We start from the raw sequence: 21,141 nt of genomic DNA, 5'->3' as shown, positions 1-21,141 counted from the left end.
ATACTAATACCTTAACGATGCCAGTATATGTTCTATCCTCTACATTATCATCTTATCTTGTTTATGCTTCTCAGACACTATAAATATACAGACACACATCTATGTCTTTACCAAGTAGCAAGATCTCAATAATACATATCAGATAGCTAACAGAAACATAATCTGTTCCGCCCTTGAGCAACAAAGAGTTTTCTACCTACCTTGATCTTAAATTTTCAATTTTCCAGAAGTTGATAACACATTGATGAAGCTATTCATGCTATGGCATCATTCGTGGTAATGACATTTACAGTATGGCCAAATCTTCATCTCTAGTATAGCCATACCTGCCACAGAAAGCCTTCTACAGAGGAATCTGACCTAAGAACTGAAAGTATTTTCTCACTTTCAATGAAAAAACAGAGGACCACAGAATCTGTGATCATGTCACAAATGTAAGGCTTTCCACTTAGCACTTCGTATAGGCCCAGAGTACTCCCATGTGTAAAAGTTGGATGCAGCGAATGCTTGTTTTTTATGCTCTTACTCGTCCACTGCCAAATAACACTTCTCATTTGTGTCATTTTCCACTCGAAAAAAAAAAAAAAAAAGTAATATATCTTGGACTCATAATCTGAGGGTAGCTTTTTACTTACCTTGACCACCCCATTGGAAATGAGCCAAATACCATTTGGCTTGGAACCTTCCTTGTAAAGTGTCACACCACGCAGTTTCATTGTTTCCTTGGTAGACCCTTCAAGTGGCGCACAGATCGAATGAGGAATGGCCCCAAATAAAGGATGGAAACTGAGCAAATCACTTATTTTTGGGATCTTAACTAAAGGAGGGTTCCTTAAAAGCTTTTTCAAGTCAGTCTGCACAGAAATGGAAGCAAAATTTCTTGTAAGAATAATAAAGATAAAAAATTTGTGATGTGTAAACTGAAGACAGAAGAAGTGTAAACAACAAAACATCACTGAAAGATACCTGGACAGCATCATGAAGATGTAGCATCTCTTTTTCTTCCAACAAGCCAATCTTCTCAAGATTTTGGACATAATCAATTAAATGGTTCAACACTGAATATGTTACTTGTCTTGTCTTCACAACCCGTAAAACCTGAAAATTGCCCCAAATAAATAGTAATAAAATAATATTCCCAAAATTACACTATATATCAGTGAAACTCCAGTTAGGATCTACCACAACTGATCATCATAATTCATAACACATCCAGTGGGGAGTTTTATGTTACAAACCTGCGGAAAAGTTACACGAACCTCTTCCAAAAACATTTTTGCTTCTTCTCCTTCTACCTCACTTTCATTGACAACAGTAGAAGCAATATCACCGTCACCTAAATAGTATGTGTGTGTAAGAAAGAAATCATTTTTCAGCATAAATGGGGCTACCCAGTAACAAATATCAAGAGCATAAATCCAAATCAGTGGCCCTAGCAGTTCAGAACTATGACCTGTGTCAGAAACTTGTCTCCGCTCTATTTCCCATTTAAAAGGTTAAAAACCACGTGTTGTGTCCCACTTATTAAGGGGGAGTTTGGCCCATGAGAGAGAACATTAGAATAATGATTAAGCAATTAAATTCAGCATTTCCTAATAACTTAAACTTTTTGGACAAGTGGCAGTTTATCAACCTGAAAACATGCAAATTTCCTTTCTAAAATTTTACTTTCAGTTCTTATAAAACAAGACCAGAATTCACTCAGAGGAATGGCAGAACAAAGATTCTTTGTGCCAACACCATATATGGTTTAGGTAAAGCAGCTGTTGAGCTTGCATTTACAGAAAATATTATATAACATTACATACTAGAGAAAGAAGGTTTACATGTGGTATTGGTATTGCTAGTGTTAGAAGTAGTAGGTTTATATGTGTAGGCCTATTATTGGAATATTCATGTGTGAGCAGTGTTAGAAGTACGTGGTTAAATGATTAAATCATATCTCAATAGCTTAAGCTTTTTGGACAATTGGTAATTTCACATGGAATCATTGCAAGAGGTCCTGAGTTCAATCCCTATCCCCTCCACTCTTCCTCCCATTTCAGATCCACGTATTGGGTCACCTATTAAAAGGGAGTTCAAACCCACATCCAAGGGGAAATGTTAGAAGTATGTGGTTAAATGATTAAATTTACCATATCCCAATAGCTTAAACTTATGGGACAATCGGTAATTTAACAAGTAGCATGGTTGGTCAAGTAGTGAAGTCCTACATTAGATGATAATAGTCCCATCAAGGTTTTCTACCCTCTTGTCAATCTTACAATCAAGTTTATATAGTATTTTTCATTACTTATACAGAAAGGGAGAAAAAGAAAAGAGAAAAGAAATACCACAAGATCAATAATAATGCATTAACTAGAAAAGCATAATTGAAAACGAACAAGGAAATTTTTGTTACCTATAAAGTCATGCAGTTGCCATCGTGCGATTCTATGGGCACGAAGAAATGCAGAACAAATGTAACATTGGAATTCCAACCTTGCCACAGTGAAATACATAACCAACTTTTGTGGGATAATTCTCATTTGAAGCAACTTGTAATAGCTTGGGAAATGAACATTAGCCTTTAAACCTTTCCAATCACATAAAGGCTCATCTGAAACCAAGTCAAGTGCTTCATCCACTGACTGCATCAATATTTTTGCAGTATTTTGTGTAATCCTACCTTCAACAAGCATTCCCCAGTACGCAGCTTGGACACCTGATATGAGAAATGCTTCTTAAATTAGCAAAGGAGGTCACCTTCAAACAGAGCAAGCATTGGATTCCATAATAACAGCAGTGGGGTGATCAGGGCTGGCACCATAAAATTTGAGGTTTATGATGACAACTTTAAGTGAGGCCTTTAAATATGTAAATTGAAAATTAATTTTAAATTATTTTATATTTGAAATCCCTTCCTCCCACTTTTTGAGAAATTAAATTACTAATTAGTATTTTTTTTTTTATTAGCAGTAACAAAATTTATCAAGATATTCTTGAGATGCACTTAATTTTTTGTTTCTATTTTTTTCTATTCTTCTCTTGTTTTCCCTTTTTTTTCTTCCAAGTTTTTCATATCCATATTTTAAAGTAATATGACTAGAATAATAACAGCACAACTAGTTGCAAAGGCACACTTAACCAAGTACTCAGCTGCTTGCTTGAAATTAAAACTGAAATGAATTCTCAAATCAATGCATAAAGCAAGGAAAATTCACATATTGTATTGAAAACCCTGCGAGAGAGAGAGAGAGAGAGAGAGGCGCAGATCATGATTTCTAGAATAATATCCCATCTTACATTAACCTACAAAGCCTACCAAGATCATCATCAATTAATATGCAAAACCCTAAAACTATGGGTACTGCTTGCAGAAACTAGTAACAGCACCTGAACAGAACCTCTGTTTCTTTGTCTTCTTGTGTTACTCTAAACCCTTCATAATCCAAACACATTGTTGTGTTATGTGTTCCCTAAAAACAGTTTTCTAACCCAATATTTGAATACTTTTTTCACATTATTTGGAAAACAAAAACATGAATCCCCTTACCAAACAAGCCCAAGCCTTCTCAGCCATCAAACTCTAATCTCTTATCTCTAGAACATTTAGCCACCATTATTGATTGTAGACAATGCTCATCTCTAAATTGAAGGGCCGTTCTACATAAAATTACTTTGGTGTCCTCAAGTCACAGGAGAAAGAGCCTCCAATTACTCAATTCCATAAATCTTGTGTAGTCTTCAATTGCTTACTTTGCCTTTCACCTCTCAACAGAGACATTAGCCCATCACCAATGCAGTTCAGTAATCGGTACATACACTCTGAATAATCAGTCTGAAAAAAAATTATTTAATGCTATTGCCTTCTGAGGAACAGGTGCCATATGAATATTGTCTATTGTTTTCCTACATGCAATGAAATGGTCCACTTTGATAAGAGACAAACACCAAATCCATACCCATTGGGGTATCCAGCTAGACCAAGGAGCCTACACTGCAATTTTTGTTGCTACACCTTAAATAATAAAAGATCTAATACATTGACAACCTATAAAGATCTATGACCATCTTCCTGCAACGTGGTACAACTACAAGACATTAGGCCTAACTCCTAACAAAAATGAAATCTCATTCAAAAACAATAGCAAGGTCCATTTTTATGTAGGTCAAAACATATGCTAAGATTTTATAAAAATAAGGAAAGTTTATAGTTCGTGTCAAAGAAAATATACTAGATGGTTGATGATCATTGCATAAACAATAAACAATTAGTAGGACGAAAATGAAACATAAAAATAAATATGCCATTGGCCACTTTGTACATCGTTGAAATTCATAGGATCTAGATTGTTATCAGTTTCAGATTCACTTACATAATTAATATGCCTTATAGGCACAAGTTTAGGAATAATAAATATGCAATTATGAGCTGTAATGCTCATTGCTTTAAAAAAAAAATATACATGTCAATAATCATTAGTGTGCATGCACAAATTTATATTGGTTGTGTATTTTTCTTGATATTTTTTGTACGGTTTGACTTTATTTTTTGGAAAGTGTTTAACAATATAATTTAACTAAATTCCCCTTAACTTGTACTTATTAACAAAAGTCCTAACATGAAAAGAAATTTACCTTTCAGAAGGCACTTGCGTAAATCTTCCAAATTCATCACATCCAAATTATTATTATCTTCAGGTGTACTATGAAGGTGCACACGTTCCCCTTCCAAATTATTTAAGCACGTGATATATATTTTCACAGTAGACCAGTCAACAGGTCCAAGTTCCTCATCTTCTCCAAGATCACGAAAAGCCTCTAATGCTTTGTTCATCATTTCATGCTTTGTGTAGTCCAGTTTGCGCCTCTGTTATAAGATAGACAAATATAAACATCAAACACAGAAGGGGAGAAAAGGAAGAAGAAAAAGACCAATTCCCACAACCAACAATGCTGTTTATGCAAGCACAAATTATAATAATGTGCTTTGTTCAAAACATACAGAATAGTGTCCTAGTTAATAACATTACAAAAAGTCTACAATGTAAGAATAAGCCCCTGTATAAATATGAATAATATTCTCATTTTGAACTTCTAGTGGTTCTAATAAATTCCACTTGACAGATTAGACGCACTAGATCAACTAGCGTCGCAAAAAGTCATTTGGAACTTTCTTGCCCTAAGAAGACTGATTTAACAAAAACTCTCCCTCTTTCATATATTCTTAGTCCCAACATTAGATTCTTTTCTTCCAAGGTGAATTCACATACGTTTGCCTCAGTTCCAAAGAACCTCGACTCTTCCATGTTGAATAGGATGTAATTGCCTTTAACAAAGGCAAATTCATCGACCCGGAACACTACTGCCCCTCCACCGGGAGGACTGCCAAAGTTCACTGTTGGTCCAGTGAAGGAGGTATGGTGAAGTTATTGGTGGTTCCCAAAACAGAGAACACTTTTTATCTCTGGCATCATCAACTTTTAATGAGCATGGCCTTCTCACAACACTCAAAAAAAAAAAAAAAAAAGGGAAAAAAGATATGGTTGTGCTATTATATTGTATGTCCTTTGCTTCCACCTCAACAGTTGCTCACGTAATAGTTTTTACATGGTTAATGGTCTGCTGCATACTCCATATTATAGAAATTCTCAATGCCATTACTCATATTTAGAGGTAAAGGAATTCCATCATAACCTTATATGAAAAAACTGAAGCTAATAAGCAAATAGAGTAATGTAATACTAAATTATATGGTCTAGCTACCATAAAAAATAAAAAATCGACTCTGAAATTATTCGAATCCTCACCTTTGCAGTTGACAGCTTATCCATATTCAAAAGATGTAAAATGAACTGTGTAGTTGAACCATTCACTATAAGCGTCAAGAGTACAATTCCACCAGTGAAGAAAACAAACTGTGGAGGTGAAAAAGATTGTGTAAATATATCAATGAATAAAGGAAATTAATTTCTGGTTTCTTAAGCTCCCTTCTGCTTCCAAGATAAATAACATGGTTTTATTTGCAAATCTCTCAAACCAAAGATATAATCAAGATACTTGCTTCAGAAACATACCAGAGTTCCAGTTTTGGAACTGATTTCGGACAAGCTGTCACTAGATTGCTGAAAAAACCATGTAGTAAATCAATCAGAAGCAACATATTGTATAAGGCGTAAAAAAATGCATAAAGTGGACATGAAATTCTTTAAATCGACACAAAGTGACCAGAAATTACAAATCTAATTTGCTTTTTCTAAACAAAATAAATTGCCTAGCATGGATGTTTGTTAGAAATTACCGTTGGCTGTTGGACTTTTCTTATGTTAATGAGTCATAGTGGTAAGGGTGTGCCAAGCAGTGTTTTAAGCATAGTTTTCTTAATTGTATGCTGACTCATTTTCTAAGAATATAATAAGTACAAAATCATAGAACTTTCACAGGGCAAAAGACATCCCTTTTGGCTTCAATATGACTTTCTAAAGAAGTTTGGCTTTTGGCATTTTCACAAACCACAATCAAAAACAGGTCCAAACCTTTTGTAACTTGATTGAAAACTTTACACCTTAAACATATCCCAAAATAGATAGAAAGAAAGAATTTTAACTTAAGGAAACTTCATATACTTCTTGATGCACTTTAGACACCTTAAACATCAAGATATCAAGGTACACCTTCCTATGGTTGATTTCCACTTCAATAAATTCAAACAACTCACATGCTCTGCAAATCACTTTTTCTATACGTTTGACAGTTAGAGAAACGATATTGAACTGTGTTGCATTGAATCTCTTCACAGTTCACACACCTCCTGACAGCATTCAAATGGCAAGAAATCAAGTATCCAACCTAAGTGTTTCACTCATGTCTAGATATAAAGATAAAGGCAAAATAAAAGAGAAGCAGAAAGAGAAGGAAAGGACTGCAAAAATTAATCAAAGTAAATAATCTTATGGCTCTGATAGCAATTAGAAGGAAAAAAGAAGAAAAATAGAATTTTACAGAGGAGCTAGAAAATATTATCAGCCCTTCAAGAGAGGTTGATTTGTTGAGCTTAGGTACTAGACAATCAACATTTCAAGAATTTTGCAAAGCATTTACAATGAAAACCCATACACAAATAAGCATATTGATACCAAAATATGATTAGAAAATGCCAAATCTAGAAACTTCCAAACGTTTGAGGATGTAATAATAAGAAACTCAATTACCACAGTTTTGAAGTAATAAAATATAAATTGATAGTTCAAAAACTTGCCTTAACTGAAAGGGAAAGTGCCAACGCAACGGCCCCTCGTAAGCCTGACCATATGAGAACAGTAGCTTCTTTCCAATCCAAACCATAACCAAAATACTTTAGAAAGGGATACAAAACTCCAACAACGATGAACCGGGAAACTTGCACATAAACATAGAGGAGAATAAGATATGCCCATGAATATCCTGGGGAGAAAAGAATAAGTGATAAGAGTTATGGATTTACCCATAACCAAAAGTAAGAGACCTTCGTACAATAATGGTTATAGATTTCACATGCCAAAATCCTCTCTGAAAGGCGCAACAAATATTCTTTCTAAAACAGTTACAGTTTCTGTCACTGTTCACTGGGGATTTCATTGCTTTTCTAAAATCCTATTTTGATAGGATTTAAAATAAATAAATAGGTGGGAGGGGAGTGAGGGGAGAGAGAATAAAACAAAAGAGAATTTCTGGTATCCAGAAAGGTAGTAGAAAATCGACTGGAAAAAGTTAATTTCTAGAACAGTCAACATAAGAATAAAGAACCTAGGTACATAAGCAATAAACTAGCGAATAGGCAAAAAACTATATAGGATAAAGAAGGAACATAAGTTGGACAATTGATTCTCATACGCTTTTATATTTTCAATAGAGAGATTATATCTTGTAGATTCTCTTCTTCTTCTTCTTCTTCTTCTTTTTTTTTTTTTTTTTTTTTTTTTTTTTTTTTTTGTGTGTGTGTGTGTGTGTGTGTGTGTGTGTGTGTGTGTGTGTGTCCATCAATCTTTCTTTTTATCCCTTTTTGTATTTCTTAATTACCAAACGATTGGGATGCTAATAACGATAGCTTTTTTGTCTCGAGTGTATGTCCATTATTGTATGGATTATAGATCACAGAAGCAGGAAACTATTTGAAAACTCAAATAATGTGTAACACGTGTTTTCATAAAAGAAGAGACAGAAAATATTATATATATATATATATATATATTATTTTTAGCCAAACAAATATCAGTAAGTCAACAAAAGAGAGGAAAAAGGGGGCCCTGTCAAATAAAAATTTTGACAAAACTGGCATCTCTATTTCAGTGAGCACCATGTTCACATTGTATATATGCAAAAAGCTAATGGCATCCTCAGAAACCTCCAAAGGGTAGCAGAAATACAGTTTCATTTATAATTTACATTCCAAAACTGAAAAAATAATAATAATAATAATAATAAATAAATAAATAATAGTTAAACAAACAAAATGAAAACTATATAAATATATTTAATAACATAAACAACTTTTACAAAATATCAAAGGACTTGCTGAGATTTAAGTCACATATATGAAGAAATAACCATCAGGCAGATGTTATGGCTAAACGAATTTTTATGGTCAAACCATACAGACTATTTGTAGTTAAATAATTTGCCTCTTTAGATTGAACTCATATTTCACCCACCCAAACACTAATTTCATCACTCCTTCGCCCCCAGCCCTCCCCACCCTCCAATTCAACTTACACCCTCATTCCACCCAAGTTACCAATGTTTCCATTGTTTGCACCCAACCAATCTCATTTTTTGCTTCTCACTGTATATAACAGTATATAGAGAGTTCATATTATAGCATAAATAAGAATAGATGAGGGCTACCATTTTCAAAAATATTGTCACCACTGAGAATGCCTTCAGCTATAACAACACCGCTGCACAAACAGTAGAAAAGCACAGTTAATGCAAGCAACAAATTTTATGAGAGACAAGATTTTAACTGGAGTCTAAGAACCAACTTCTTGATATCTTTACAATGGCATTACGTAGAAATCGTTGACAGTCTATTTGTTCCAAGTTAGGCTTATATCACATATAAGCTCCAGCTTGAAGGGGAGAGTTAGAGAAATAATATTGTATTCCTTTGCTAGTATGTTACTCTTGGGATGTGTGGGTTTTTCCAAGAGCAGTATTTTTTAGGTAAATTCCTATTATAAGGTTCTTTCTGATGGATCTAACCACTCCTTTCCATGGAAAAGTATTTAGAGGGAAACAGCAGAACAACCTAGGCTTCCCTCCTAGATTAGTCCTAAGATAGACCTTAGGCTTCCCACCTAAAGTGTTTGGATTCACCACCAAACAAACACAATGCAATTTTTACAAATAATCTGAATAATAATAATCATAGTCTAAATACAAAGGAAATCATCTGGAGCTTTACATACAACTTTCAGGAATCACAATGATAAAGATAAACTCTCCTACTACAAATCCTAAACAACCTCATATACTAATTTGATACTAATCAAATGCTAAAGATAAACAACTAATCCTAACCAAACTCAGATACTAATCTAAACTAAACAAATAACTACGTTATAATCTGAAATTATCCACTGAAAATCTAAAATGAAATATTGAAATAACTTTTGGTTATGCTCCTGCATCAGGCTCCCTCAAAAGTAGCTTTCTGCATAATGATGAATTATCTTTGGAAGAGAAATATCAGTATTGTAGAGTGGATTTGCATGTGCAAGAGAAGTGAGGAATTCATAAATCACCTTCTCCTTCATTGTGACAATCCTTATAATCCATTGCCCATGGCGCTTTGTTTGTTTAGACCCCTTTGGGTCATGCCTAAGAGGGTTATAGATGTTCTAGCTTGGGAGCAATTCCATTATGCATTATGTGGCCTATTTGGAGAGAACGCAATCCAATGTACATTCAAAGTATTTGAACATTCATCCTTGGAGAAATCATTGTTGTTTCTACGTTGTACATATGATTGGATGGCTGCATTGAGTGGTCACTATGTTTCTTGTTAGGAATATTTCTAGGTATATGTTAGTTTATTTGTAGTTTTCCTAGTACACTTCCTGTGTACCCGGGAATCATTTCCTTCCCTTTTTTTTAATAAATTTTTCAATTACTTATTAAAAATAAATAAATAAATCTATTGCAGGGAACACACAAATTATTAGAATTTACTCAACCAGAATGCTATATATATATATATATATATATACATCTCATTGCCACTTCATCACCATCAAAGATAAAAAAAATTCAAGAGTAATTAACGAAGCTCTTACCTCAAGATGAAAATTAACGTATTAGCAATATAAGCAACCATTTCCCTGAAAATCAATGAATAACACAGTCAAGGTGAGGACGATGCAAGCTCATTGAAAATTTAAGCATTACATATATCAAGAAAAAAAAAAAAAAAAAAAAAAAAAAAGTCTCAAAGCATCACATACATGCTCTTGTGAGTGTCTGTAGCTATCAATTTTTAAAATTCAGTTTGAGGATAAATCTTTTATTTGGGTCTAGAACATTAAAATAATCTTCAAATTTATACCCAAAAAAAATGAATTTTACAATTTATTGAAAAGAAGAAACCTTTATTTAAAGAGGGAGGCAATGGCTTAGGGACAGGTAAGTGATTCTACACTCTACAGTCAACTTGCTATTGTTGGAAAATGAGTGCCCAACTGAATTTTGTAAGACTTCTAGAGTAGTTGGACAAGGAGATCCTCCATCTCTTTTATTCATCCAAGTTATGAAGGCATTGAACTGGATCGTTCCCAAGATGGTGGATGGTGGAATACTCAATAGGGAGATCATGTTTTAATCTCTCATTTGTTATTCATCAAGGAAACAATTACTTTTTGCATAGCTGATGCAAAGCAACTAAATTTTTTATTCATTTATTTATTTTTATATATACAAGAATAATTTTACTTGAGACTACTTATGCACAAATAACATGAAGGAGCCTAAAGAATTACAAAGGAAAGAATTGTCTACATATGTAATGACTCTATGATTGATTCAACAGAATCACCATCCCTAAGACCCAGTGCAGCACTCATATAAAGAACTATTGAAGATTGCTAGCAATTAAGTCCTCATGCATTCCACATCTTCAAAAATACGTCGATTCCTTACCCTCCATATAATCCACAACAAACATAAAAGAACACGATTCCAGATATCTGAAGAATGATTAGCTCCCCATTCCGCCACCCACATAATAGGCCAAAGACCTTATCTGTAATACCCACTGAATCCCAAAGGACCTAAATACATAACTCCAAAATTCAAATGCCACACTACAATGTATCAAAAGACAGTTCACCGTCTCCACACTACATCTGCACACACAACACCAACTCATGATAGAGTAATCCATCTTGAGAAGTTTCTTACAGGTAAGAATTTTCCCCAAAGCTGTCATCCATACAAAGGAAACTCTCTGAGGAGCCTTAACCCCCATATAACTTTTGAAGGGAAAGACATGTGGGATAACCCTTTGGCGTCACCAACTGTTGTAAAAGACTGTTAAACAAACTTTACTGGATAATTTATAGTCTCTGAAAAGAATACAATATTCCCTTTTGTTTCTCTATCCATTGTTGTCATATTATTTCAATACATACCTGCAAAACTGTGTGTGTGTGTGTGTGTGTTATGTAAGACTCCACCCATAACTTAGACTGCTGAAGACATAAATCAGAAAAGCAACTTCAGTAAAACATAAAACCTCAACAAGGCATACCAAAAATGATGTAAACTTTGTTGACCATCACCCTTAAAAGCAGTATTCGCAACTGCAGCATAAAACCTGTTGACAAATTTTAATATCAAAAGATATCTATACTCCAAGTAGCAATGAAACTTTCTGACGCAATTGAACTTACATTCCTAGAGTCATCACTGTCAAAACACCAGAGACACCAACCACCTCTTGAGCCTATCATAAAAAAATAAAATAAAAAAACCTTTTCAGTGTTTCCATCCACCAAAAAAACAAAAAATGATCAAAATATCTTGTTATCTAGATCAAGACATGAACCCATGAAAAAGAATAGACTAAGAGATTTATCTAGATTTAATTTATTTATTTATTTATTTATTTTTATTTTTTTTATATTTTCCAAAATCTATAAAGATTAACTTACTAAATTTTCTTTACTTTCTTTATAATATTAAATCACTAAGGCAGTTTCAACTTAGGCGAATTGAAAGTCTTGATTCCATTTTTCACTTTGTTGAATTTTATAACTTCACAAATTGGCACACAAATTTATATGTGATGAAATGATGTGAGTGCTAATTAATGTATGTGCTAATTTACTGCACAAAGTGGCACAAAAATTCATAAATGTCACTAGATGCATACCACATCAACCAGATATAGCAAAGAACTGAACTCCAAAGAATGTATTATCTTAAGTTTGGATATAGACACCGAGAAGAAATCGACCAACCTTCTTTGTCAAGTGATGTTTTAATAAAAGAACCATCTGAAGCATTTATCATTGAATGACGGTGTTAAAAAGCATCAAGTCCAAAAGCTTAAGGCGCTGTTTGGTTGTGAATTTTAAAAACAATTTATGGTTCTTAAAAATAAAAAACGTCAATATCTTGTTCGGCTTGGGTGTTTCAGTTTTCTTGTTGAAAAATCTCATTCTCAAAAGCACTGTGCAAACTGGTTTTTAGAATACTTCAAAATGATGTTTTCGGTTTCATTTCTATTTTTTCTAATTGCTACAATGGCAGACTTATAAGTAAACATCCCCTTCAACACCTGATAACGCCGATTCTATTTAATTCCTCCTATTTTCTTTGCATTGTTGCCCAAAGGTTCATCAGCCTGAACACTGGATGGCCTCAACCCCAAGTTTTTAATTTGTGAAGGGTTGATTTGTAGATCAAACTTTGAATTTGTTGCCCATCCAGTGTTAGCTAAAATGCCTGACTGAATGGGATTGTTGATGTGTTTGTGTTCTTGTGATAATCTTTTGGGTTTTGGTTCAAAGAACAAATGTAGTGGAGTTTTTTTTTTTTTTTTTAATCAAAGAAGATTTCAACTTTTTTATTTTCTAAAAAAAAATTAATAAATCTTTCCATACACATTTTATTTTAAAAAACACCATTAAATAATTTTTTATTTACAATTTCAAAAACAAGTTGTTAAAGAGTTTTTTAGAGCATTTTTTAAATAATAAATAAAATTTTAAAAAAGGCTACCAAACAGGACCTAAGTAGCGGGACAAAAGTTATATAAAAATAAACTAATAGATAGGTTGGAATAATATATTTTTTGGCAGATTTCTCCAACATTAACATGCTGTATACATCAATCAAAGATTCAAATATAATAAATGCACATGAACTTCGAAAAGGAAGTGCCCAAGCTCAGTAAGGAACGTACAGTGAAGTACGCAATGTAGCTCACAGCAAGTGTTAGTGTGATCTCTATCACCGTGTCATTAAAAATAAACCCAAGCCACAAAACAGAGGCTATTCCAAAAGCAAGACCAATGCCTACCCTGGACCAGAAAAGGGTCATATAACCAAAATAGTTTTGTCAGCATCGCAACAAAAATAAGTGATACATACGCCCCAAGCGAGTCTTGTGTGAGAAATTTGATGATGGCAGCCCAGCCAAAGCTCTGTCCAAGGACCATTCGATAGAATAACTGATAAACCACTATTGCTACCCTGGACATGGAAGCCAAGCAAACTCAAAGTAGGCCAAATATGTAAGACATAATATATTGAAGTAATTCTCACTATCCACGATAGTATTAAAATCAATGTTGATTATAACTATGATGATGGCAATGATAACTATATCATCACTTTAATCGTCATCATCAAAACAATAAAGTAGTAATTCCTCAATCCCAAATCAAGTGTCTTGGTTTGAAATGGCGCCGTTCTCAAGAAATGGGAATAACCTTTTTGATAACTACTTAAGAAATGAGAATAAGTATAATAAAGTTACCAACACGACCAAAGGTAAGCACAACTTCAATTAGTGTTTTGGTAGTTTTTTGAGTGGCCAAGGACAAGATGAGAAACATAGATAAATATATAGTCTGAGTATTTGAAAGTTGACATTCATTTAGAGACATCCTAGAAGGGAAAGTAAGACACTACTTATAGGCTATGAAACACGGGTGCATTTCGGGACTCGGGTGCGGGTGCGGGTGCGGGTGCGGGACTCGGCAATTTTTGAAAAAGGTGGGTGCGGGTGTGACAGGACTCAGCGATCAAAAAATTATTAAAAATATTTTTATTTATATTTTTAATATATTGCAAAGCATACTTTTTCACATTATATAAACATATACCAAATTTAAGAGCAATAATAGATAATAACTAAAACATGATGTTCATAAATTAAATACAACCCACAAAATTGAAACTAAAACAATCCATGAAACTAAAACATTCCACAAGATTGAAAGCTAATTTCAGCTAATTTATCAATTTCAAGTCTAAATATCTATCCAATAATTATAATAATACTATTAAAACAATTTTACTATTAAAATATTCTTTAAAAAAATAACTATTAAAAATGCAATATAAAGGCTCAAGTTAAATATTAAAATAGTTTTATTATTCATATATTAGTATTACGTGTGGGCCCATAGAAATAAAGCTTCTGTCAAATCTCTTTATCATTTCCAACACCCAGTCACGTGCTAGGTTCACAAAACAAAAAGAAAACATAAAACAAGGCAAGGAAAATTTAAAATAGAATTGAAAAGGATGAGCGAACAAAACGAAGAAAGGAGAAGAAGAAGAAGAAGAAGCAGCAGCAGCCGCCTCTGCCATGGCCTGGGTTCATTCTAGCAACGGTCGACGTGTTGGAAAACTGCTCTAAGGGGATGAGTTCGCCAGTTTCGCCCGATAAGGCCCGATTCAGCGCGAATCGGCCCGAGTCTGAGTGGTGTCGGCACGAGTCAGCTAAAAAAAAAAAAAAAAAAAAAACACGTGGCAGGACGCGGCCCGACGCGCGGGCAGCGACGTCCCTCGCGCATCACCGGGTCGGACGCGGGTGCGGCTCCTCTGGTGCCGCGTCCGTGCTTCCCAGCTTATAGGACAAGGACAGTATATATGTATGTAGATATATGACAAAGCAACCATCTGGTTTTACATGCTAAACAGTCAAAATTCTATGGAGATATTAGATACAAGAAAAAAGTGGTAAAGCATTGAATATAAATACCCGTCATTCATCAAGGACTCCCCTTCAATTATTGTACTTAGTTTTTTACTCGCACCAAGCTCTTTCAACAGAGCAACAACAGCCACAGGATCCGTAGCACCCAGAAGTCCCCCAAGCAACAATGATGTTTTCCAACTCCAGTCATACGGGAAAGTGAGCTGCAGTATGATATTACAGATTTGATTATGTGACACAAACACTGGAGTCTAAACAGCAAGGTGAAGGATACCTTTAAAGCAACTCCAAGACAGAAGGTCGAAATCAGAACACCGGGACCAGCAAGTAAAATCATTTGTACTAAGCATCTCTGCAGGAAAAATGGACAAACCAGCCAAATCATGTAAATTCTGAAAACGTCAAAAATCATCATTAGAGAATGTGTATGAAGTTACAATTGCTCCAAACAAGTAAATATATGTACATAAAAAATTATACAAATCAAGGAGCTAAATAGGGTTTTTTAAATTCTTTGAAAAGTTCTATACTATTAAGGTGCAAATAAAAGTTGAGATTATGATGGTTTGAACAAGTCCCAATGGAATCTAGAGAGTTGTGGAATATGGTTTTTTCTTTATTTGGTGTTCATTGGGTTATGCCATGCAATGTTGTGGATCTTCTAGCAACCTAGTCGTATAAATGTAGCAGACGTAAGTATACCTAGTCGTATAAATAGCAAAACGCCATAGCCATTACCCATTAAGGATTGGTTAAAGGATACCAAGCCATAGCCATTTACCCATTGAAGATTGGTTAAAGTATACCAAGCTTTGTATACCCAAACCTCCATATTAAATTGGCCCACAAATTTTCTTTTATTTACCAGATGGAACTTAAACTCATCTCCTAGACCACCAAATGGAAAATCTTTTGCAACTTATAGACGGGCAAAGCGATACTAGAGGGAATAGGAAAGAGAGAAAGAAAGTAGACAAACTTGATAAAGTGCTATTAACTCATGTACGTCTACCTCCCTTAGACAAGTAGAACTTCTCCCACTCTGCCAACCTCCTTTCCATCTTCTCAAATATAGGCCTCCAAATATCACCATATTTTAATATAGAGCCCAAAGGTAGGCCTAGTTATTTCAGAGGCAGATTGAGAACCTTACACCTTAGGAATTGCACCACTGCTTCCACATCTGGTACATTACCAGCCAGCACTAATTCAGATTCCATAAGTTCATTTTTAGTCCAGAAATTTCCTCAAGAAACAGTAACACATGTTTTAAATAACAAATTTGTTATGGATTGTCTCCACAAAAACCTTGAGCTTCCAACCATATTCCTAACTGATATTATCATCCATCTTACAAATTCACATGGTGAATTTCTACATCTTCCACTCTAGGACTTGACAATTTATTCATAATCTCAGTCATGATCCCATATCTCCCTTGAGCACAAAGAAAAAAGTAATTTTGGAGCCATGTGTTATATCAATATGTGTGGGTAGGAAATGTGTGTTGTGTGGGTGGGGGGGAGGGGTAAATCTGCAAGTCTACTATTTGGATGTACCCAAGAAAATTTCCAAATTTCCAATAACCAAAACACAAATGACTAGTACTAAAAGATAGAGAAATTAAACCTTTATTTGGTGCACCTCCATTGAAAATGAACTCTCAAAAAGAAGTGCAGGAAGAAAAACCGCCAATAGAAGGTCAGGATCAATATTTGCCCCTGCATATTAACAACATTAAACCCTTCCAATGGCCAATAGTTTCCACTCAGAAAAAAAATGGCAAATATTTTAACAAGAAGAGAAAACTCGTGTGTCAAAAGCTGTTTCACAAAGCCAAGCCTATGTTAGGTGTTACAGTGCTATATTAAAAATATATTCTGAACTTACAAAGTCGAATGCCATCCCCAATCTTTCCAAATCGATGGTGCGTCCCATATTCTGCATGATAACCCATCATTGATCAACTTGAGTTAGCATTAATTGCAAAGAAACAATAACTTCAAACGCACCTAAGGAATCAGGCAAATGATGCACAGTTTTTACAGTTGAAAATCTTAAGGAAAAAATATATCATCAAAATGAGCATAAAATATGGCCCTTTTCCATAAGTTTGAAAGTCTACTTATCACCACAACATAACGCCCAAATGCGTTAGAATTTCTGTGAAACTCAATAGGCTTTGTTCCCTTGTCCTCTTTCACAAACTATTGTTGTTGCCTATCAATCACCACCTCTAAATTCTTCCATAACCACAGAACCCTTTCGCATAAAGACAAACTGTAAGAAATATTTTCCCTCTCATAGATTCGAAGGTGTATACCACTCCCCCACCCCCCTCTAATTTGAGTTAAAAGATCTTTTGACTCCACATGGAATGATCTTGAGCCTGCCATCCCCGCCGATAATGGGTGGGGGAAATTCTCTCATTGGTCAAGTTATTATTAGGACAAATTACAGTAAACTCACTTGTGATTAGGCATATTAACGATGAAAATGAACATATCTAAAAATCAATTAGACATCATTACTAAAGGAGAACAGATTACATATACGATGGACTAAATAATATTGAATTTCTTTCACGCTCTCTACTTGTTTGATTGCTTAAAAATTTTCAAAAATTTAGGTATGAAAAATGAACTTTTCAATAGTTTTATAAAAAAGAATTTTTTAAAGTTCGATGAAAAATGGTATTTTGGGAGGGAAAAAATAGAACGAATCATATAGTCACTAGGCTAAGATGCTAAATTTTCCTCAGAAACAAACAGAGAGAAGAAGAGTATGAATTGGAAGAATAATTCAGAGGCAGAAACAATAATCAAACAAATAAAAAGTACGGAACAGAGAGAGATACCGATGGAACCGATAGCAATGCCGAGGATGAGCAAGGCGACAGTGTAAGGAACCCTTGTCCCACGCAGTAAATGCCTGCAAGCGATTCCGAGCACCAAACTGATCCCAACGAATAACACTGCATCGGTTGGGTTCCCAGTTTCCCCCTCCTTCACAATCGCCATTTCCCTACTACACACACAGTTTTTTTTTTTTTTTTTTTTTGAGGTTATACTACACACACAGTTGAGAAGAAGTTCTGGACGAAGCTCTATTTTTTTTTTTTTTTGATTTTAAGAATATATATACCGTCCAACGAGAGGTAACGATCAGAATACCGTCCACACATACATCAAGGCGGCTATGAATACCGTACGGCGTCCGCACATACATCAAGGCGGCTATGAATTCCGTCCACACATACATCAAGGCGGCTATTACATTATTGTTTGATAATTTTAGCCCACTACCAAAAGTTTGGTTGATTGTTTTTTTTTTTTTTCTTTGATCTTTTAAGTTTTATAATTTTTTTTTTTTTAACGGCCCTTCCGCTTATAACTCCACTAATTATTGTGGGTCTAAGTTAGTTTTTTTATTTTTGTCTTTTAAGTTTATGATGTTTGGATAAGAGATTTGAGGATCAACCTCTATTTATATCAAAAATCAATTATTGTCTTGACCTCATGATAAAGAGTTATCATAAAAAAACGAATCACATAGATTGAAATTCTCTCAAAACTAAAACTCCCTTAATTATTAAAAATTAAAATTTTAAGACTAAAAAATTATTATAAATGTAAAAAAAAAAAAATACAAATTACATCTTTTAAGTTTGGTTAATTGTATTTTTTTTTTCATTTTGGTCCTGTAAATTTATATTGATTATCACCATTAATCCTTCTAAATGGTAACTTTTTTGGCGAAATAGACAAAGGACCAAACATGGCAAATAGTTGGGTAAGGTCATTCGGGTTGTAGACCAAAATGGGGCAAGCCAAAAAATGGGCCCTACTAAATAAGTTGAAAACCGGACGAGTCAATCGGGTTGCAGATCAAGTCAGGTTGACCCATATTTTTCATATTAACAAAAATAATAAAAAATAAATGCCAATTTTTTAAAGAGAATAAATCAAATCAAATAGTTAAGACTATTTATTACTAATTTACTATTATACATATGATGTGAAAGGAAAAAAACAGAAAAACCAATAAACATAAATATTTCCATATCCTTGCAATTCAAATAGTTTTGATTTTTGAGCATGACTAAAATTCTTTACATACTTCAAATTCAAAGTCCACTAATGATATCATTCCCACAAAAGAACCAAAAAAATAATAATAATTACAAAACTAAATGTTATAGACCATGTCAAGTTGTCAACCTTCTTAAGTACACAAATCCCTATTGCATTTAAAATAATAATAACTTTAGATTATATAAAAAGATAAACTAAATATAAAATTTAAAAAAAAAAAAAAAAAAACCTTTGAAAATAAACACAACAATTTAAGTAAAGAAGAACAAAGTAAATATTTTATAAGAATTATACCATAATCTACTCAATGTTGGTAGTAAATTCAATACTACAAATATTCATAATTGTGAATTGTAGCTCAAGTTGGCCAATTTCATCAATATCTTCATCTACAATACAATACAACGTGAGTGTACCATGAAAGCAAATCAAAACTTATTGAATAAAGAGTTAAAAATGTATAATTTATATTACTCTATTAAAAAATTAAATACCTTTAAATCCATATAACCAACTTTTAGTGCACAATGGAGCTTCCGCATTTTCAGGAAAAAGACGTGATCGATATAGAGTAAGAATTTTTTTTCCTATGCTAAAACTTGATTCAAATGCATTTTTTTTTTCTTGTACTCATAAGATCTCGTGCCATTAAAGAGAGTTTTTTTTTTTTTTTTTTTTTTGATAGGTAAGAAACATGTATATTCAACGAACTGCTAAATGCAAACTAGCACTAGCAAACCAAAAGTACAAGAAGAGATAGAAGAGCAAAAACAAAAAAGGAAAAAAAACACTAGTAACAAAGAAGAAGAGAGATAAGGAACAAAGAAAGAGAATCATTAGATGTGAATCCCCAAGCCTTAGCCCAATCAAAAAGGGAACCAGAAAAGAGAGCAAGCATTTGATCATCGAATCTAACCAAATCCTCAAATGTCCACCGATTACGTTCCTTCCAAATACACCACATCAAACACAATGGGACTAAATTCCAAATGTGAGAAGAATGCTTCCCCAACTAATTCCACTAGCCAAAAAGAAGATCTGACAACGTACGTTAAGGGACCCATGAAATCTCAAAGGTTCTATAGACAAAGCACCACAATCGATAAGCCTTTCCACAATGTAACAACAAATAATCCACTGTCTCCCCACAACAATGACACATAATACACCAATCAATGAAGTCGAAGCCCTTAAGCCTTAAATTATCTCCTGTGAGAATCCTATCCCAAACCGCTGTCTAAACAAAGAAAGAGACATGCCAGGGTGCCTTAACCTTCCAAATACATTTCCATGGAAAAACAACGGAAGAAGAACCATGTAACTTATGATGATATAAGCGTATAGTAAAATCCTTGTTCTTTGTCAATTTCCACCTCATACGATCACCATCAGTCACTAGAGGTAAATTGGATGCCAAGAATTGAAAGAAATCGTCCATCACATCTGCCTCCCAATCATTAGGACCCCGAATGAAACAAACATCCCAAGTTCTCCTATTTCCTGCTCCTTGGCACATCAAAGATGTTTCTACAGAAGCTTCTTTGTTTGCAACAATATTGTACAAGATCGAAAAAGCCAAATCGAGAGGAAGATCTCCACACCACCTGTCTATCCAGAATTTCACTCTATCCCCCACCCTAACCTTAAACTGGGCATATTGGTGAAACACTTCCCAACCCATCCGAATACTTCTCCACAAACCACACCCATGAACACCCCTTCCCAACTTAGAGGTCCAACCCCCCATTCTTCCCCAAATTTCAAAGCTACCACCCTCCTCCAAAGCCTATTATCCTCGATCCCAAAATGCCAAAGCCACTTTCCAAGTAAGGCTTTATTGAAAGTGGTCAACTTCCTAAT

General features: G+C 34.1%; 1 protein-coding gene across 5 annotated transcripts in view; it reads right to left on the bottom strand.

The window, feature by feature from the left end:
* The window catches only part of LOC126717812 (sodium/hydrogen exchanger 7-like), a 72,173-nt gene that overhangs the window by 44,523 nt on the left and 6,509 nt on the right, over window positions 1–21,141 (bottom strand). For 2 of the 5 annotated variants that reach the window (XM_050419720.1, XM_050419721.1), the window contains exons 2-21: window positions 18,045–18,214; window positions 17,078–17,128; window positions 16,817–16,908; window positions 15,462–15,539; window positions 15,233–15,390; window positions 13,612–13,713; window positions 13,424–13,541; window positions 11,907–11,959; window positions 11,765–11,830; window positions 10,296–10,340; window positions 8,866–8,918; window positions 7,241–7,425; window positions 6,060–6,107; window positions 5,793–5,900; window positions 4,621–4,852; window positions 2,402–2,704; window positions 1,239–1,336; window positions 967–1,098; window positions 636–854; window positions 327–533 (exon numbers count right to left, since the gene is read on the bottom strand). The exons of 1 other annotated variant lie outside the window; for it this stretch is intronic. In XM_050419720.1, the coding sequence (XP_050275677.1) occupies window positions 327–533; window positions 636–854; window positions 967–1,098; window positions 1,239–1,336; window positions 2,402–2,704; window positions 4,621–4,852; window positions 5,793–5,900; window positions 6,060–6,107; window positions 7,241–7,425; window positions 8,866–8,918; window positions 10,296–10,340; window positions 11,765–11,830; window positions 11,907–11,959; window positions 13,424–13,541; window positions 13,612–13,713; window positions 15,233–15,390; window positions 15,462–15,539; window positions 16,817–16,908; window positions 17,078–17,128; window positions 18,045–18,207 (2,511 nt within the window). In that variant the 5' untranslated portion in view covers window positions 18,208–18,214. Of the gene's footprint in view, window positions 1–200; window positions 547–635; window positions 855–966; window positions 1,099–1,238; window positions 1,337–2,401; window positions 2,705–4,620; window positions 4,853–5,792; window positions 5,901–6,059; window positions 6,108–7,240; window positions 7,426–8,865; window positions 8,919–10,295; window positions 10,341–11,764; window positions 11,831–11,906; window positions 11,960–13,423; window positions 13,542–13,611; window positions 13,714–15,232; window positions 15,391–15,461; window positions 15,540–16,816; window positions 16,909–17,077; window positions 17,129–18,044; window positions 18,215–21,141 lie in introns of those variants that run through there. 2 more of the 5 variants (XR_007652751.1, XM_050419726.1) reach the window with 2 other exon arrangements.

Source organism: Quercus robur, chromosome 3, assembly GCF_932294415.1.
Source record: "Quercus robur chromosome 3, dhQueRobu3.1, whole genome shotgun sequence".
Classification (NCBI taxonomy): Eukaryota; Viridiplantae; Streptophyta; class Magnoliopsida; order Fagales; family Fagaceae; genus Quercus; species Quercus robur.
Note: the sequence above shows the minus strand (reverse complement) of the source record. Positions and strands in the feature narration are given on the sequence as shown.